At 44.7% G+C, this 19168-nt stretch overlaps 1 protein-coding gene across 2 annotated transcripts; it reads left to right on the top strand.

The window, feature by feature from the left end:
* The first annotated feature begins 5253 nt into the window (after positions 1–5253).
* On the top strand, positions 5254–18603 carry CLTA (clathrin light chain A). Of its 2 annotated transcripts, XM_084305720.1 has the most exons (6): positions 5254–5528; positions 11211–11248; positions 13110–13227; positions 14281–14392; positions 17082–17117; positions 18165–18603. In XM_084305720.1, exons 1-6 carry the CDS (start codon positions 5300–5302, stop codon positions 18334–18336), a joined length of 705 nt encoding a protein of 234 aa, XP_084161846.1. In that variant the 5' UTR covers positions 5254–5299; the 3' UTR covers positions 18337–18603. The 2 variants fall into 2 exon arrangements, with proteins under 2 accessions (XP_084161846.1, XP_084161847.1); XM_084305721.1 differs by lacking the exon at positions 17082–17117.
* Positions 18604–19168: the final 565 nt, after the last annotated feature.

Raw genomic sequence — 19168 nt, 5'->3', positions numbered from 1 at the left:
TGCTCTTAAGGCTGTACTTCTTCAGTAACCAGAAGCTGAGATGAATCAGTGAGATGTTTACAGTTTTGTGGCCTGTTTTCAACCTGTGCATTTTTAAGGTCTTTGGAATTATCCCACGCGTAACAAAAGACACCTGGCACTGACCTCCAGTCTGCACTGCAAATTCGCACTAGCGAACAACAAGCCTAAGAGTTCACCAGCTCTTGCAAAGCTAGCATTAGGTTTCTTACTGGCAACAGCAGCGTGGTTATTGTTGGGCCACCAGACAACAGTCACAGGCTGTACGCCTACTCGTGGTGATAGCAAGAATTCATTCCCTGTAGATTTTTATTTTTTTTTTTGTAATTTCAGCACAGCATCTAAACTTCAGACTCCACCCAAGATTATGAGCATTTCCATTTTGCTCTGAGCACTCTTCTCTTGCCAGTTTGAAAGCAAGCCTGTGTATTTTGAATGAGTCTAGACGTGCTAGCAGCTCAGCACAGTACAGTAATGATGGATGTGTAGTGTCACAACATTTTGTAGATGTTAAATGACTGTAAGCCAGGGAAGGGCTGTTCAGTCTGAAGAAGAGGAAGCTCCAGGGTGACTTTATTGCAGCTTGTCAATACTTAAAGGGGGCTTATAAAAAGAAGGAGAGTGACATTTTGCTCAGGCTGACAATGACAGGACAAGATGGGAATGGTTTTAAACTAAAAGAGGGTAAATTTAGATTAGATGTTAGGAAGAAATTCTCCCCTCAGAGGGCAGTGAGGCCCTGGCACAGGCTGCCCAGAGAAGCTGTGGATGCCCCATCCCTGGAGGTGTTCAAGGCCAGGCTGGATGGGGCTTTGAGCAACCTGGTCTGGTGGGAGGTGTGGGAGGTGTCCCTGCCCATGGCAGGAGATTGGAATTAGGTGATCTTTAAAGTCCTTTCCAACCCAAACCATTCTATGGTTCTAGGATTCTGTACGAAGAAGAGGAAGTCTGAGACTCGATAAAGAATTCGGAGGGATTGTCTGGGATAGTGTGCACAGGACAACTGTGACTAGAAGCCGGTAAGGGTAACAGAAGTGGAAACTGCAAAGAAACAGATCAAAGGATAAATTAGGGAACAGTGAGAGAAGAGAGTAGGACTGCCTGATGCTGGGTCAGTAAGCTGGGAAGAATGTGGAAAAGCCCAAGAGCTGAGGAGGCCAAGGAGTTGCTTTGAAGGGTGTGGGACAGAGTAACTAGTGCAGGAGTTGGGGGCTGAATAGAAGGAGAGCGGTTCCATGAGAAATGCTGAGGGACTGAGTCATGAAACTGAAGAGCCTTTCCATAGTGGGATGACTGAGGCGAGACAAATGGACTGGAAATGTGGGATCTGCATGAGAAAAAGGCAGGAGAGAGGCATACTGGAGGATATGGAACTGATGGTGTTAAGCATCCTTTTTTTTTCTTTTTTTTTTTTTCTTTTTTTTTTTTCTTTTTTTATTTTTTTTCCCCCTAAAATGTCACAGGAGGAAGGCTGTGAGCCAGTAGCGCACATCCCAATCTGGTGAAGATTTTGAATCTAACCGGAGATGTGCCATCAGCATATTTTCTCCCTCCTTCAGCACAACTGTCTGCTCCTCCTTCAGTTATTTCCTGTGCTGAAGTAGCAGAGGTCTAAATGTTCCAGCCCTGAGCATGTCTCTGGGACACACTGCTTTCTGATTCGACAGTGCACATGCTTGGGGCTAATGACACAAAGCACATGATTAGGGCTATAAAAAACTCCAAAGATAAGAGCTGCTAGTTTTAAGAATTTTTTTTTTTTTTTCAGTTGTTGTTTTTGCCTCTTTTAGCATACTTACTATAGAACAGTCAGCAAAATACCCTACCCCAAAAGGAGTCTTTGTCCCAGGTTGTACCGGTTGTAGTGGAGGTGACCGTCCTAACGTCCATATGTTACGTGTTTTAGAGGATGGGAGGCTGAGTGATCAAAGCTTTATGGAAAAGAAAAGCTGGTCGCTATGTGTCCTGGTTTCAGTTAGGACAGAGTTAATTTTCCTCCCAGTATCTGGTAGGGTGCTATGCTTTGGATTAGGATGAGAGTGCTGATAACATGCTGATGTTTTAATTGTTGCAGAGCAGTGCTTACACCAAGCCAAGAACGTTTCAGCTTCTCACTCTGTCCTGCCAGCGGGCAGGCTGGGGGTGCAGCAGGAGCTGGGAGGGGACAGACCCAGGACAGCTGACCCCAACTGGCCAAAGGGGTATTCCGTACCGTATGGGGTCATGCTGAGCAATATATAGGGGTGGCTAGCCGGGGGAGGGGGGTCGGCTGCTTTGGTATTGGTGGGGCATCGGTCAGCGGGTGGTGAGCAATTGCATTGTGCATCACTCATTTCGTACCCATTATTAGTAGTAGTACTATTATCATCATTACTGTTATTATTATTATTGTTATTATTATTTTCCTGTCTTAATAAACTGTCTTTATCTCAACTCACGGGCTTCACTTTCCCGTTTCTCTCCCCCATCCCAGCGAGGGAGCAGGGAGCGTGAGCGAACGGCTGTGTGGTATTTAGCTGCTGGCTGGGTTAAACCACAACACTACGTTGAGTCAGTGATGATTCCCACAGCCTTTGCTGAAGATTCGCTGGGTGATGCTGTGCAAGTTACTAATTTAAGCTTTTCACAGAAGGTTTCAAATTTGAATTCCTCACTTTGTGTCTGCGCGATTTGAGGCATTATGATTTAGTCCACCCAAGTGCTGATTTTGTGCAGCTACAAATCAATAGAAGTGTGCTGAACTACACAATGATCATAAAATACCAGTCTTTGACATCTCTAAATAGGCATTGGGAATAAATAGACACTTTCTACCCTCATCTCATTGTATTTTAGTTCTGCCCTGTGTGTGTGAATGTACTCTCTGTAAATTGAGGACAGGGAGGGGAGGAGTAGTTCTCTCTCTTCTTGCTGAGAGGTGTGTAAAAGTAAATTATTACTTAAAAAATCCTCCACACTCCTGTGAAAGGTGCAAAGGAGAGGCACAGGGGAGCAATGAAGAAATCTGTTGTCAGAGCAGTGTTTGAAAGGTATCTAGTGCAGAAAGCCTTTGTGACATGCAAAAAAAAAAAAAAAATGAGAATAAACTTAGAAATACTAATTAATGTCAGAGTCCAGGAGCCCAGCAGCATCAGCTTAGCCTGGGGGCCTCGGTCCTGCCCCAGTGAGAGCTGGGACAGTTTAGCCTGGAGAAGCGATGGTTCAGGGAGATCTTACCAATGTGTGTGACAGCCTGATGAGGCTGCAGGGAGAAGGGACATCCAGGATCTTCTCCCTAGAGCCTGCTGACAAGACAGGAGCCAACAGGCACAAATAAACATAAAAATATAAGAGCATTCAATCTGAACACAAGAAGACACTTTCTTACTGCGAAGATGGTTGAATAATCAAAGAGATTCCCAGAAAGGCTGCATTCTCCATCTGGGGAACTACTGAAACCACAATTGGACACAGTCCTGAACATGGAGTTCCTGGTGATGCTGCTTGAACAGGCATGTCAGAGTAGACAACCTCAGGAGGTCCCTTCGAAGCTAAACAATTCTGTGATTCATCTGCCACTTCTTTTGATACAAAAAAGCAACTCCTAATGTCTTGTTCCTTACAAAAACCTCTACATTGCATTCTATTCTCTGGGCTGTTTAGCCTCAGTCATTCCACTTAAAACAAGGTCTCATAATCTCATGTTCCTCAGACTTCAGTTTCATGGTTTTACATCTGTCAGTTGTATCATTTCAAGCATCTTGTGCCCATCACTGCTAAGATGGCTTCTATACCACTCCTGCCCTGCCTGTTGTCATAAGACTTTTCTGCTTCAACAGTCTGTCCCTCTCTCTGTACAGTTCATCTTTGTACAGCTCTGAGCTTCCCTTAGGCACTGGACGACCTCTGTCCTCTACACTCTACTTATTTGGGTTCTTCCTGAATACCATGCACTGGTTGTGGGGGCCTTGTAGAAGGTGACAACACGTCTGTCAGTGTGCATATGAAGTAAAGGTGAGACACTTCAGGCCTGCTCACCTGGCTGGCGAGCCAGTGCTCCCCATGGAGTACGCTTCATGTGCTGTGAGGCAGGCAGGTGCTCTCAGCTCCACGTGCCTCTCCGGCCCGTTCTCCTCGGCTCCTGTGACTTGTGGAGGTGCAGCAAGCAAAGTAGCTGTCACCTTTCAGACACAGGAGTCTAGTTGTAAAAGATTAGGTTAATTTAAATGGAAAAAAAAAAAATTATTTTTTTCAAACTCCTGTCTGTAGCGTGGTGGTTGCGAGCCACCAGCAGGTCGAGGGAGTCTTTTCATTGATTTCAATGGACTTGGAGCAGAGGCCAGGCAGCGTGTGTGTGCCCTGCCCTTCTCATGGGCACCACCAGCTCCCAGCAGGGAGGCTGCAGCTGGAGAGGCTCCCTGAGAGGCGCTTCCTGCCCAGGTGTCAGCTGGACGCTGCCTGTCTCATCTGCATGCTGAACGGGTTAACGGGCAGCTGAAAGCGCTTGCAATTTCACATTTTCTGTGCTGGAGAGGTCTGTTCTACCAAATCTTGAATTTCTGAAATCGAAACTGTTCTGGAAGAGTCAATGGGGATCCCGTCACGCTGTCGAAACCATTCCCTTCAAGTGCTGGAAGTATGTAACTGGAGTCCCTTGTTTTGGTTAAGTGCTTGGAAACATCTTGTGAAACAGAGCACGGGCGGTTTGGGAATGAGACTTATGTCTCATCCCAGTGCACAGAACGGGGAGAAGCTGCTCTGTACGGGAGGTGTTGTGTAGTCTGGTGGTTGTTGGGTCTCTTCGTTTAGTTGCTCCCCTGCTGGACTCTCCTCAGCGTGACACAGGAATCACAAAGGGCGCTCCTGCGGGCTCTGCGCCCGTGCCAGCTGCCTTCAGAAACCAACGCGTCCCGCCTGCTCCTGCGGGGTTAAGGCAGCAGGAACAAAAATAACACTTTTGATGGTGCAAAAACATTGTAAAACAGCGCAAAAGGCGCAGCGATCCCAATGGGACACCGGGACAACACCCCCCCCCCTCCCCCCCCCCCCTTCCCCCCCCCCTTCAGGGGCAGCCCAGCGCCAATGGCCGCGCCCCTCAGCGCTCCCCCCCCCACGGTGGCGGCCGTTAACGGCCGCCAACGGCCGGCCCCGCCCCCTGCCTCGCCGCCCATTGGCCCCTCCCCGGGGCGGTGCCGCCCTCCCATTGGCGGCGGCGGAGGCCCCGCCCCTTCCGCGCCGCTTTGTGGCCGGGGCGCGGTGCCGGAAGCCCATTGCCGCCGCTGCCGCCGCCGCCGCCGCAGCCATGTCGTCGTCGGAGGCGGAGGCGCTGGGCGCGCAGGCGGCCGGGAACGGTAACGGCAGCGGCAACGGCCACGGCGCGCTGCTGGACGGCGCCGAGGAGGACCCGGCCGCCGCCTTCCTGGCGCAGCAGGAGAACGAGATCGCGGGCATCGAGAGCGACGAGGGCTACGGCATCCTGGAGAGCGGCGAGGTGCCGCCCTCCCTGCAGGCCGCCGACGGGCTCGCAGCCGGTACGGCGCCGCCTCAGGGCCGGCCGCGGGGGCCCCGCCGCGACCTTCGTACCCGGCGGCGCGGCCTGCCCCTGGGGGGGCGGTGCGGGCCTCGGGAGGAGGTTGGGTCGCAGGGTTTGGGGCGGGGGGCCCTCCCCGAGCGGTGGGGTGCGAGGGGGGTCGTCAGGAAACTGTCCTGGGCTGGTAGGTGCAGCTTGGCTCCCTTCTAGATAGGGCAGAAACATCGCACGGCTCCCCCTTTCACACACCTCACACCCCACTTTTACTCCCCCTTTCATACACCTCAAACCCCACTTTTTTCCCCCCTCGTAAAGGCCTTACCTATCCTTTACAGTCAAAACAGACGGCAGAATATAAAAACAGCTCCGTGAGGACTGAGTGCTTTAAGGGAAGTTGTTGGATGCTGGCCTCTGCCAGCTGCTAGAGCCATCTAGCCCCACCACCTTCCCCAAACGCATGCAGTGTGGCTCGTGCAGTGTGATTTATTCTCAAAAAGTCAGCTCGCTAAATGCTTCCAGATCGGGTTGAAATGTGAAAGTAGTTAAGCTGTGTTTGAAGAAGCAGAACTGCTATTGGAGAACTTGTAGGGGAAAAAAAAAATCATAATGGATATAATAACTTGACCTGCAAAGTCTAGGTGTGATCAGTATGTCGTCTTGCTGCTTAACATGTCTTGGGATTGTGTTTGTCCTCTGGCCTGTTACATAGGCGTAGCAGATTGTGCTTCTGAACCTTTGGTGGTCTTCTTTTTAACACAACCTTCATTTGTTCATTGTTGGAGCTTGTACTCTACCGGTTAAAAAAAAAAAAGTGCAGATTGCAGCAATGCAAAATGTGCTTGTTCAGCCATGGGGACGTATGAATTAATGACTTATGTTGGCATTTGTCTTTGGGATTTCTTGTGATCCAGTCAGCATCCTAACAAACATCAGACAGCTCTAGTCCATGCTAGTTTATTAAACAATTTTGTAATTAAGTTAAGTGAATGCAATTTTCTTCTTGATTTTATTGTAAGTCCTTAAGTAAGTCCTTAAGCACTGTGGTCAGGGATTTGTGGATTTACTTTTTTTAACCTTCTTGAACTCCTGATGTATGGATCTGCTGCTGGATAAACTTTCTTATTGATACCGGGGCAAGAGCTGTAGCTGAGGCAACCCTCAGGTGGAGTTTGAAGACCTTAACTAGATCTTAACTTCAACTATTGAGAAGCAGTCACAACTCCATGTAATGTACTTCTGAGGGATGTGCTATCTCACACAACAATGTGTTTACACTGCAGCCTGTTAAAAAAAAGAACAGAACAAAAACATTCACAAGGACAGTGGTGAACTCCAGGAACTTGTGCCCCTGCAAACAGGTTTTAGTGTATAGTCCTGTTAATTGTAGTTATACTGAATACTGAGTGAGTATGGGGGAAATGGCAGAATGTTGCCAAGCTCACCTGGTCTCACAGAGCACCACTTCATAGTGCTGTGGTCAGGGCTGGACTGCTGGCCTGTCCTATTTGACCATTTATTATGTAAGTAGCTGTTCTGTTCAAGCTTCCTGGGCGCGTGGAAATTAATCTCGTTTTCCCTTGAAAGGGGAAGCATAATCACCACTTCAGAAGACAAGATATTCTGTATAAATAAAGCAATATAAAGCTGTTGTCTAGGTATTAGTATCTTGGTCTCTTGTGGGATCCCCTTCTCCGTGATAAATCAGTTACAGCAGTTCACTTGCAGGGTCCTTTCATCAGGAGTGGATGTGTTTGGGTTGAAGTGTCCGCCTTTTGGACCCTGTGTGTCAGTGTAAAGATCCCATGACAGCTTGTCAGGTAGTTTCTTATTGAGAAGAGCATTCAAAGGCAAGCGTTTTTGTGTGTTAACAATAATGAAAATATTACTCAAGTTTGATGTAGGCTGCCTAGTCTCAAACAGCTTCAGTTTTAAGCTCTGTCACTTTTATGTGAACTTGAATGGATGATGCCTCTCCACCTCTGGGAGAGGCTCATATTCCTCTCTAGGAATTAAGGAACTTAATTGCATTTGGTGGTTTGTCCATAAACCATAAGAGCTCATAACATTTAACATTCTCTCAGGGACTGAATATGAATTTGCTTGAAAATATCATCAGGGAAAGAATTGTTTCCTCCTTTCTCTATTTAGCACCACAGACCAAATGAGTTGGTGACTGTTGATACTTCTTAACAGTTTCAACAGTCAGTGCTGTGGATTTCGTTCTGCAATCACCGTCTTTAGGCTTCAAGATGCTGTAAGATAGCATTGAGAAAGGTATAATGTATTTGGAGAGGTATCTATATTACTTGTATTTGCAATTTTGTGGTTATAGTATGTGCTTGTGAATTTCATGGTAGAAAAATCTATTTTGCCTTTTATAAGGGAATGCTGTGCCTACTGGGAAGTTTGGCACATAGTTACTGCATGTAGAGGTGTGCAGCATTACTGCCTCTAAGTGTGATCTAGGATCAGCCTATTGAATATATTGGAAATGACTCTAATTATTTTCGCTGTGACAGCAGCCTAGAACAAACAAGGAAATAAGCCCTCTTCCTGACCCATTTGTCTTTATCTATTTCTCAAGCCTGTGTGTGAGATAGAAAACGTATTTTTTTCCTCAGTTTCTTGCATCACCAACTTTAAATCCAACAACAAAACCAAAGCAACCACTTCTTAGAATGTTTTTATACTCTTATGGATGAGAGATAGGTGAAAGGGAAGCTATGTTCTTCGGTTTTAAAAAGGGAAGCTATGTTCTTCGGTTTTAACTACGGCTGTGAGCTCACTTGAAGTAGCAGTGAAGAAGCAGAATACTCAGTGTCTAAAAGGGATGTCAAAAGTAGCTTGTAAGTACTACTTTTATATGTATAGTCATATTGAAGTTGATTTTTTCTGCATGCAGGACATTGCCCAAAGTGTAGCCAAATACAAGGACTTCAGGAGGGGCTAATCCATGAGGTAGGAGCTGCTTGGACTTGTTACAGGTGATAGCTCTGCACAGTCCTGCCTCTGACACTTCTGGTAGCACACATCTATTGCATCATCAATAAAACTCAGGGAGGCTAGTCAATAAGGCTAAGCAAACGGTTTTATACCAGACAGAGTGTAGTATTACTTAAAAGCAATTCCTTGCAGTAGCTGATGGCCATTACAGCCGCTTGGTTACTGTCCGCATTCAGTATTAAGTTAATATGAAAGGAGGAGCATGTCAGCTAGCTGTTGGCTAAACCTGTGCTTTGGTCTTGGAACTGGTGTGTAGCTCTTGCGTAGTTCTACCAGAAAGAGCTCAATGCCGAAGGAATAACTTGTATCCAAATCCAGGGTCAACTGTTTGGTCTGCCCTGTTAAGTTGCATTAACTTCCTTGGCTGTTCCTTTCAGCTAGAAGCTTAATCTGGCAATTTCGCTGCTTGTTGACTTGTAGACCTAAAGGGACAAAACCGGTGTGTTTATCTTCAGGCTACCCAGACCTTTCTTCAGTAAGCTGTAGGACATGTGGAGGGCACTGATGCTAGCTGTATGTCTGGCAAGCTTGGCTGCTGTTTGTCTTCTGTCTCTGCAGATTGCTGATATGGCTGAAGCTCTCACCACCAGCCCAGACTCTGAAAACGTCTGGGAAATAGCTATCTGAGAAGTTGGTTACCCTGTTGTCAGCACCTTGCAGAACCACAGAGGCTTGGACATGTTCTCTGCTTATCTTGAGTCCAGAAGCAAACACTGGGATACTTATTCCTAACTTTTTTTTAAAAGTGTGATGTTAACTTCATGAGCTTTAAGATGCAGTACTATGTTGGGGTTGGATGGACTCTGAAGCCAGTAGAGAACTCATTGTTCATGGTTGATGAAAGCATGATAGTGATAGTGGTATTTAGGCTTTGTCTGGAGGAAGCCAGGTACAAAAAAACATACTTGTACGAACAGAAATCTGGTATGTATCTAGCTTTGCTTACTGAGATGAAGTAATTCAGACTGAACACTGAGACCGGAGAGCTGAAAAGAGAATATTTGACCATTGGTTCTGTTCCAGTTAGTGTTCTTGTCTTGGCATGTGATAGGATGTTGATACAGAACCATTTCATCTTCAGCTGGCAGTATGCGCAGTCAGCATGCTGACTCGGCATCTTAATCACAAGTTCTAGGGAGCTTAAAACATGGGAAGTTTGTTTTAGTATTTTTAATGCTTCTGACTCGTGTACTCTCTGAAAGCACTTTCTGCAGCACCAATTAGCAGCTGTTTCCAAGCAGAAGAAAGCAGTCCTAAGACAAACATCTGTTCCTCAGCTGCAGCTCTCAGCAAGAATGTTTTTCCTTTCACCTACGTGGTCTACCAGCCTGAGTGCTAAAGACATTGATGAATGCTTTCTCTTTGTTAGGGTAACAAGACCTACTTGTATTATCATGGTTCTTTGAAAAATCTTCAAGACTTGCCTAGCTGGTGAGTCTGTGCTCTCCATGGAGTACGCCTCATGGAGCAGCTGCCTTCCTGCTGGAGAGGAGAACCACCTCTAGTTAAAGGCTAACCTGTTTTGGGTGTCGTGGCAACAAAATTCTGCCTGCAGAGTGACTGTCTGAAGGGGTGAGCTGCTCTCTGCTCCTCCCAGGTCAGGCAGAGTGGGCAGCTGGCTGAGCCAAGCTGCTCCTGTCGGAACGAGTTACAGACCCTGGCTTAGCTCTAATTCCAGCTCAGCAGAAAAAGGTGAACAGCTGTGGCATGTTTAAGTGGTGTGGAGTGTCAGTGTATTTCCTTTGTGGGCTGTAGTCATCCTAGACCTATTCAGCAGTGTTGTTACTTGCAGCTGACACTGCCCAAGTCAGCGCGTGCTGGGTATCGTGTGTGAGGCGAAGCTGTTAGTGACATGACTTATTTTACACAGACAGGTGTAATGTACCAGTATTCCAGAAAGGTGCCTTGCTGAGACTTAGCAGTTACTGAAAATCTTAGTGCCTTTTGCATAGTCTGGTGATTTAAATGGTTTCATAAACTCAAATGTTTGTCTCAAAATTGGTGTTCTCACATCTTTGTTTCAAGATGAAATTCTGAGCTTCCCTGGCAAAGATTGCAGCTGGTCAAGTTCCTAAGGCTGCACTGCCAATGTCACTTTGGAAGGAATAACGCTGCAGCTGAAGTAGAGAGCTATAAAACATGATAGCAAAAGATAGCTGAGTTGTTTTTTGGTAGGAATGTTAGCTATAACTTCTGAATTAATTGGGAATCAGGAAGTATCCAAATGATGCTAATATTTACAAAGTGTTGCCATACTGGATTGTTAGTTTTCCAGGTTGATGGATGAGTAGGTCATGCTGCTTAGCTACTGAACAGTTGTCTAGTACTCATTTTCGAAGGCAGGAGAGAAAGTGGGAATAATTTGTGGATGTTCCCTGTAGCAGCTGTTCAGTAATGCCAGTTCTGCTCTTCAGGTGGCCTGTGGTGTGATCCTGTGGTGAAGAGCTGACTTTGTATTGTTGGTTTCAAAGGATGATGGCTCACTGTCCCTTGTGCCACTCTGGAAGAGGAGTAAAAGTGCAGAGATAAGTAAATGACCCTGTGAGGTATCAAGTGACAAGCATTTACGTAACTCCCACATTGGATACTGCAGTATAGCTTTCCCTACAAGTTACAGTAGTCAATAAATCCAGTGGTATTGTTTTTCTCAAGTGGCTAAACTACAGTTATTTCTTTACAGGTGCAGTTGATGGAGTGATTAATGGAGATGTCTATCAGGTAAGGTAGAATTAGTCTTTATTTCGAATGTGCTGTTCTGCTGTAAGGATTTTACCTCAGTCTAGGCTCATGCTTCCCATTGCACTTATCTAATTTGCTTGTACCTCATGTCTGAAGAGGAGCTTCTATTCTGATAGCTCATCTCATGTTATGCCCATATTGTGCTCTCCTCTGAGCTTGCAGTCAACTTAAATCAAAGTGGACAGCTGCTTTATGTGTGAACCACTCTGAGCAAGTTGACATGCTGTAGGATGGCTTAACATTGACTTGCCACTGGCTAATAAACTGAACAAAGCACGTTCTGACTACTTTAAAGCAGAGATTTCTAAATTGCTTATTTTTTAAGGATAGCTCATATATCTTGGTTATCTATCAGCCCTGGTCTTACAAGGAACTGATTGAAAACACTGCACATTTCTTAGTGACATAAAGTTGCATGAAACTGAACTGCTGGCTAGATAGCTCTTTCGTATTATGAAAGCATGTTACGCATGGTAAACAAAAGGAGATGCTTGATTTATCAGTGTCGGGGAAAAACAGGGCATGTTAAGGCAATTGCTGCATTGTAGCTGAATTTAAGACAAGTTTGGCTAAAGCATGGTTGCTTCCTGCTGTGGGAGTTGCTTGGATAGTGCTGCTTAAGTGAATGCTTGGAAAGGACACAGCGTATGAGCTATTTTTCCATAGACTTTTAAGTGAACACAGACTTCTGGAGACATAAGCTACTTTCACTGCTACTAATATTTTTGTCCCCACTGTTGCTGTGAGATTGGTAGGAAAACTGCTTCTTATTGTTCCTCTGTGCCTCATTACATGGTAAAAGGTAGATGAAGTATTTTGATTATTTGCAGTTCTAATAGTTCTAATCAATTGACTGCTTTATTTGATGGAGCCTCCTCTTAATGTGGAAGAATAGACTGAATGGGCTGTATGTAACTTATTTCAGCCACCTTTAACTCATTTATCCCTGTGACTGGCCAATTTATTTTGTTTTGAATTCAGTGTGAAACCTGGTGCTGTTGTACCAACCTTCCTCATTATCTTTGCAATATTCCTTCATTTTGAGGACTATAAGAGACCCAAAGAAGGCAGGATGTAGCCACACCTGCCATGAACTGCAATCTAGTACTATTAGCAGTGGTATTTCATCTGTTCAGAGTAGAGTGAACCAGTAAAAACTGCTGGAGTATGCTCTGCAGCAAAAAGCACCGTATTCATTAGTTTTGGAAGTCTGGTGCATTAATAACACTATTCATTGCAAGTCTTTGAACTATTGTATGGTGAAAAGTATGCTAGTACTTGCACTGTTTTGTTGCTTAAGTGTTAAACTGCGTCCTGTTTTAAAAAGCTGCTTACAACAATACAAATTCTGTAATTCCTTTGATATTAAAAGCCTATGTCTTTTAAGGTTTATACATTTTTCTGAGGCAGACAAATGCAAGTTACAGAGAACATTTTAAACTCCTGTACACAAAACCAATAAAAATTGAAAAATTACTGTTGTAGCAGGTATTTAAGGTGAAATGAGCTGCAGGATCTGTAGGCCTGCAACTGCATGCTGAGGCACTAGGCACTGTCTTCTGCTTTCTTCAGGCATAGAGCTCTGGCACAGTTTGAACTCCTCGTCAACTTGAATTTGTTTGATCCTAAATTCCCAGAGGCAGCCCTATATTAATTTGCATCAATCCTGCTGTAACTTGTGGCAAGGAAATTTTCATTGTAATGGTGAAGATGTGGTATAGTGTAAGATGAATGTCATGTGCTCAGTTCAGGTGGTGTCTACTTTTACGTAGCTTGCAGGCAATTACCTGAAAAATTCAGCTGTAATGAGTAAATGATGTGATTATTTCTTCCCTTTAAGGAGAGTAATGGTCCAACAGACTGCTATGCTGCCATATCACAAGTAGATCGACTGCAGTCAGAGCCAGAGAGCATTCGTAAGTGGAGAGAGGAGCAAAAGGAGCGCCTGGAGCAGCTTGGTAAGGAGGGTGTTTGTTGCAGTAGTGTTCTTGCAGGTGACTCAGAAGTGGCAGTTTCTCCAGCAGGTGAACTTCTCAAACTGGGGTTTCTAGCTCTTCAGAGCATAACTTGCCTCTTGAGCTTGGGCAGGAAGCTTGGGGGATGAGCCTTCTGGTAAGGAGACTGTTAATATTGGTGTAGGTGGGATCCAGCAAGCAAGTGGATCGCTGAACCTTGATCCAAGAATGTTCAAGTGGCTTGCCCTTTACTTACCAATAAGCTGTTCCTCAGTCCTGTAACAGAAAACAAACAGCTTTTATCAGCAGAAAACAGTGAGTTAATGCAACAACCATCAGCACTTGTTTTTCTTTTTGCAAGGGAGAAGATTGCTCTTTGAGCAAGGGAGAAGAATTTTGTCATGGAGGCCATCTGTTATGTAGCTTTAACCTAATAGATAACTTAAGTAATGGACTTGTAACTAAACCACGCTATCAAATTAAGTGACACCTACCTGTGGACAGTTTTTAAGAGCCTCCAAACTGGTGTGCTTTCCAGTTCGGTTTGGGAGGAGACACTGCCTTGAAACTGTTAGGAAAACTTTGTATACAATGTGGTTCCAGATAGAGCTGAGCCTGTTGTTTCTCTTCTGTACTGGTTACAGCAGATGAGTTTGTCCTGAACAAATGGGCTGGGTGTAAAGGCAAGCTGAGTGTCACGCTCCCTCATTTTGTCTAATGCAGAAGCTTTACTCTGAGCTTCGTTCTAGTACTACTATAGCAAAGTGACTGTTTCTGTTTCTGAACAGTTTGCAGACTTAACTGAATCTGAATTAGTCTATGGATTGTTAGCCTAAGCTGAAGTAGGCTGTCTGCAACACAGGCATTCTGTTTAGCTAACCCTCTGAATTCTGAGGGCATTGGACTTATCATGGCCTAAATCAGAAACCTTCTAACCCTTATTTGAATGGATCAAGCAACACTCTGCATTAGGGTGTGCTCTGAATGATCAGCTGAAATGTCCGCAAGATCTAAGTGGAACAAATGTGCCTGACAGATCAATTCTTAAATCTTTAGATGCTAACTCACGAAAGCAGGAAGCAGAATGGAAAGAGAAAGCAATAAAGGAGTTGGAGGAGTGGTATGCCAGGCAAGATGAAAAGCTCCAGAAAACAAAAGCCAGCAACAGGTAAGATTTTTCCAGCCATTTGAAGACCTATGCTACTGTGAAAGTAATTGGGTGGGGAGAGAAGTTAGAATGTCTAGCACTAATCCTTCATCCCACTTTAGTAACCTCTCTAATTAAGAGATGGGTGTCCAGTGTTAGACTCTTCTCTAAGCTATCTTAAAGTCTAGATTCTGTGTCCAAGAATAGTAAGTGAAAGTGTTAAGATAGTGAAGCAAAATTATTTATGTCCTTAAGACAAAATGTTTGAACTTGGCCAGATTTTATCAATCTGCCTCCTTATTTGCATGTACCTGGCTGCACAGGTCTTCAGTGACTACCATGCAACTAGCAATCTTACTTGCAACCTCTCAAAAACACAGAAGTGGCCTTCTAGTTACTCTGCTGCCACTTGTTCCATTAGATATCTTAAAACCTTGGACTGTTTCATGTGGAAGTGTTTGAGAAATACACAGAGTACTGCTAGTGAAGAACTAAATGATGACTATTTAAATTACTACATTTAAGGCTTGAATTGTTTTATTATGTACTGTGGAGCAGAAACTAATGGCTTAGCTGCAGTCTAGTCAATTCTTACAGTTCCTTAGAAGCACCTTGCAGAATTTTGACTTCTGTCTACATAAAGGTAAATATGATAGTTCTGACTTAGATCTTCACTTCAGACTTAGGGCTGCCAGTGTCATTTTGTCCAGGTAATCATCAGGGCTACTTTATACATTGGGAACCCACAGTCATCAGGCTGAACTGTGTTTTGAAATGCCAGTTTTCCTATCTAAATCGCCAGCAGGCTTGTCAGAAGTAGTCCTAGTTTACCTAGGACTACTAGACTTCCTAAAGGAAGAAAGGAGGCCTATGTATCCTACAAAATTATGGATTTGATACTTTCATTCCCTGAGGTACAGTTTTTCTGATAGGTTGAAGAGAAAACAGGATTGCCACTTATACAAGCAGTGGCAAGATCTCATGATATCCCCATAGCTTTATCTTGATGCAGTTTGAGCTCAGGGTGTGCATTCAGGAGAAAGGCCCATCTAACAAGAGCTGCGATCATGGAAGCACAGTGTTTCTCTGGGGGTGTTTGGCATTCTCATCAGCCTGGTGAGACCTCCCTAATTAGTCTCTGTCCACTGGAGGTAGTTTAATGCTAACACTGGGGCTAGCCCTAGGCTAGCTGGTCCCAGTTTCCTAGGACATAGAGCTTTTATGCTGCCCCTGTGAATCAGTGGCCTTACTGGTACATTCTAGGTGGTAGAAGTGGCCTCCCTGTGAGAGTGAGGTCTAGGCAATATGAGATTAATGCACTTTTTAAAAACTGCCTTCAGCTGTGTTCTGTACTTCTCATCCTTATCTCTTTTCTCCTGCCTGCTTGCCTGCCTGTTGGACTACTTGCTACCTAGGGTGGCAGATGAAGCTTTCTACAAACAACCCTTCGCTGATGTGATTGGTTATGTGTATGTTGCTTAACTACTAATTCTGTTTGCTAGTAACTAGGTAATGAGGAGGATCAGACATGGTGCTGAATGACCAAGTGTGACTTCTGCTGAATATCTCAGGCCAGTAGAAGCTAGAACACATGAACAGCCTTTACTTTCACACAGCACTTAATGCTGCAGGTCAGAGTCAGTTTTCCTGTGGGAATCTGTACAACATCCAGCACCTTTAAATTAAGTCATGTAGTACACATACCACCGGCATTTTGCTAGTGAGTTCAGTAGTCTGTAAGGTGCAGTACTTCACAGTTCACTGGCTTTATAGGCCAGTGAACGCTGCTTAGCACGATGCTTTGTATGTATGGGTTAATGTCACATGTAGCCTCATGTGGGTGCTGTATTTAGCTACCACTTGCTACCACAGTGAAGTACAATGTTTAACTCTGCATTCTGTGTAGTAGGCATTGTGCTCCTGGTCTGTGCCATTTGCCTATATAATCAGAAAAATATTCAAGCAAGCCTTGCATGTAATGCTCTGCAAACCAGAGAAGATGGAAAGGACTCAGCTGCCATAAATCAGGGTAGAAAAGGTGCCTGTAGAACTTAGGGTGCTGTTAGAACAGATGAGAAGGACAAGAAGGTGGTATTGGAAAATCAGCATTAGCTGCTGGCAGAACATTTATGAGCACTTATTTGTAGACCTGTTGCCAGACTAATGACCAGTGAGAATACAGCCATGACTTTCAAGCCCCAATGAGTATGCGAATTTCTGCAGGGTGGAAGGATTGCAATGTTCATTGGCTTGTTCATGTCTTTTAATTTCTTCCCTTAATTTGTAGACTTGAATTGAAAGATGGCCATGTCACAGATTCTAAGGTGACACCTTTAGAAGGTGTACTGGTGAGCCATGGTGTGGCCTTGAGTGCATTTATATTGAAGGTCCCGTGTGGAACTTATTACCTAATTGTAGATGGATGTAAAGCAAGACTTGTGAAATGATGGATTTACAGGTGGTGTTTGACTTTGTTCTGAAGTCTTCTGGAGTTGACTTAGACCTTCTAATAAAACACTTATTTTCCTGTAGCCATTGCAAATGTGCAGTGCAAGTGCTGCAGAATAAAATTGGCAGCATGTTTCCTGAATGTAGGCCGAGCTACTAGTGCATGTTGAGCCAGCTGACCATCTGCATTAAACTCATTCTCATTTTCTATATCTGACTTAAACTTTCTCTCCTTGTTTCTTTTCTTCTCTTCACCTTTAAGCACAAACATAAATCATCCTTGCTACAGCCTAGAACAGTTAAGTAACAAATCTTCACTGCCCCTTAAAGTGTCATGTCACATAAAGTAGCGGTGTTGTAGTGACCCTTGTCTTCGGTGGTGTCTGTAACCTTACCATCCCTGTGAACAGTGCTGAACCCTCATGGGAGAGTCATCCTCACTGCTTTCTCTGTACCGCTTGTTGGAGTAGATGGATTTGGTTTGATCTCTTGATGCTTACTGCTCTTGCACTCAGGCAGCCACCAGGGCCCCACAGATCACCTAAACTGGATGCTGGAGTGTTACACATGTGTTGAAGCAATGCTGTTGGCAGCATAGAAAAACCAAAAGGATACTGCTGGGGAGGCACTGTCACTAACCTGTCCATGTTGCAAAAAGCCTCCTTAGAGTATCCTTCGGGTGAGAGGGAGCAGACAAAATGTGTTTATCCTGCTAGCTGACTCCAGATGAGTCACCCTCTCTGCTGAGATTTGCTTTAGACTACAGCACCCAGAGGCGTGGGATTTGTGACTTAAATTCCTTTTGATTCATGCTGTTTCACGACAGCACTGGGAATCATCAGCAGATAGTTTTTTGATGGCCTGGAGGCCTTGGGGCTGATCTAAATCCTCAAATGGAATCTGTTGTAAGACATGCTTGCAGGGAACTGTAAATTTCTAGTTGGCAAGTGTCCAAAGCAAGCCATCAAGTGGCAGAGGCTTCAATAGTTGAGACTTGGGCATTTCTTCATAAATACATGTAAAATGCCTGCATAGGAGTACCTTGCTTCCTGGCAGTTTGTGTGGTGACTCCTGTAGGCAAAGACTCGATAACTACTCTTAAAACCAAACACCTGTATTCCAACATTTTACACAGCAATCCTCTGCACTGCTTGTGCACAGCATACTATTGCAACCTACTTCCATCTCCAGGGTTGGGGCAGTGGGAGCTTAAATAGCCATAATGTTCACAAGCAGCTGTCAGGTCACATTTCTTACAAAACATAGTGAAAGAAACTGCATCCTGTAAGAGGGAAGGAGTGCCTTATGCTGGGCATTAACACGAGGTGCATTGCGTTGCTTTCAGGGCAGCTGAAGAAGCCTTTGTGAACGATGCAGAAGATGTATTTCCGGGCACTGAGTGGGAACGCGTGGCTCAGCTCTGTGACTTTAATCCCAAGTCTAGTAAGCAGGCTAAAGACGTGTCCCGCATGCGTTCAGTCCTCATCTCACTCAAGCAGGCTCCGCTGGTTCGCTGAAGGAAAGCACAATGGAAACACTACAAATGCAATATCTTAACCTTACTCAGAGAAGCTGTGTTTGCAGTAATTGGGTTAATTGTTTCAATGTTTTTTTTTTTTTTTTGGACCAAACCTCATGATGTATCTAGAGCTGATCTTTGTTTGATTGCATGTTCTTCCTCATGTTTCTTTTGTGTCTGGGAGGACCTCCAGAACTGTAGCCTCTGTGCTGTTTGCACTGAGATGTCACTTCCAAAAGTACTGATATTAAAGATCTGTTAAACTGCAAAATGTGTTGACTTTGGATGAATTGAGAAGTTGTCCTGCACCTTTTCCACGGGGAGTCTTTAAATTGTGTGTGAGCAAACATATCTCTTAATTGATGGGGATTTTACTGTGCTGGTGAATGACTAGCCAGCAGCCACTCCTTCTGGTTTCTTAGAGGATGTCCTGCTTGTCTCTGAGTGTTCTTAAAGCTCCTGAGAGCTTTATTTAAAACTGCTTCCTTATCCAATTTATTACACAAGACAGGAGCTTTGGGAAACTGGAGCAGCAGGCTTGTTAAGGAGCTTATTTCTCTTCTAGTGGAACTGAGGACACTACCTTCTGCAGGTAAGCAGTTCTGGGTAGTCTTCTAAGTGGTTCACTCCAGACATGGATCTTGGGCTAGAAATGCGGTACAGGGCACTGAACAGTTAAAGCTTCTGACACTTCTGCTTTTTAGGCTGCCCATTTCACTGAGTAAGTATTCAACACTGGTTCCATATGCAAAGCTCTGCTGCGTGGAGGCTGTCTAAGCTGAGCTGTCAAGGAGAGAGGCAATGCTGTGCTCTGTGGTTGTAATGAAGTT

This window comes from Netta rufina, assembly GCF_964035555.1.
Source record: "Netta rufina genome assembly, chromosome: Z".
Lineage (NCBI taxonomy): Eukaryota > Metazoa > Chordata > Aves > Anseriformes > Anatidae > Netta > Netta rufina.
Note: the sequence above shows the minus strand (reverse complement) of the source record. Positions and strands in the feature narration are given on the sequence as shown.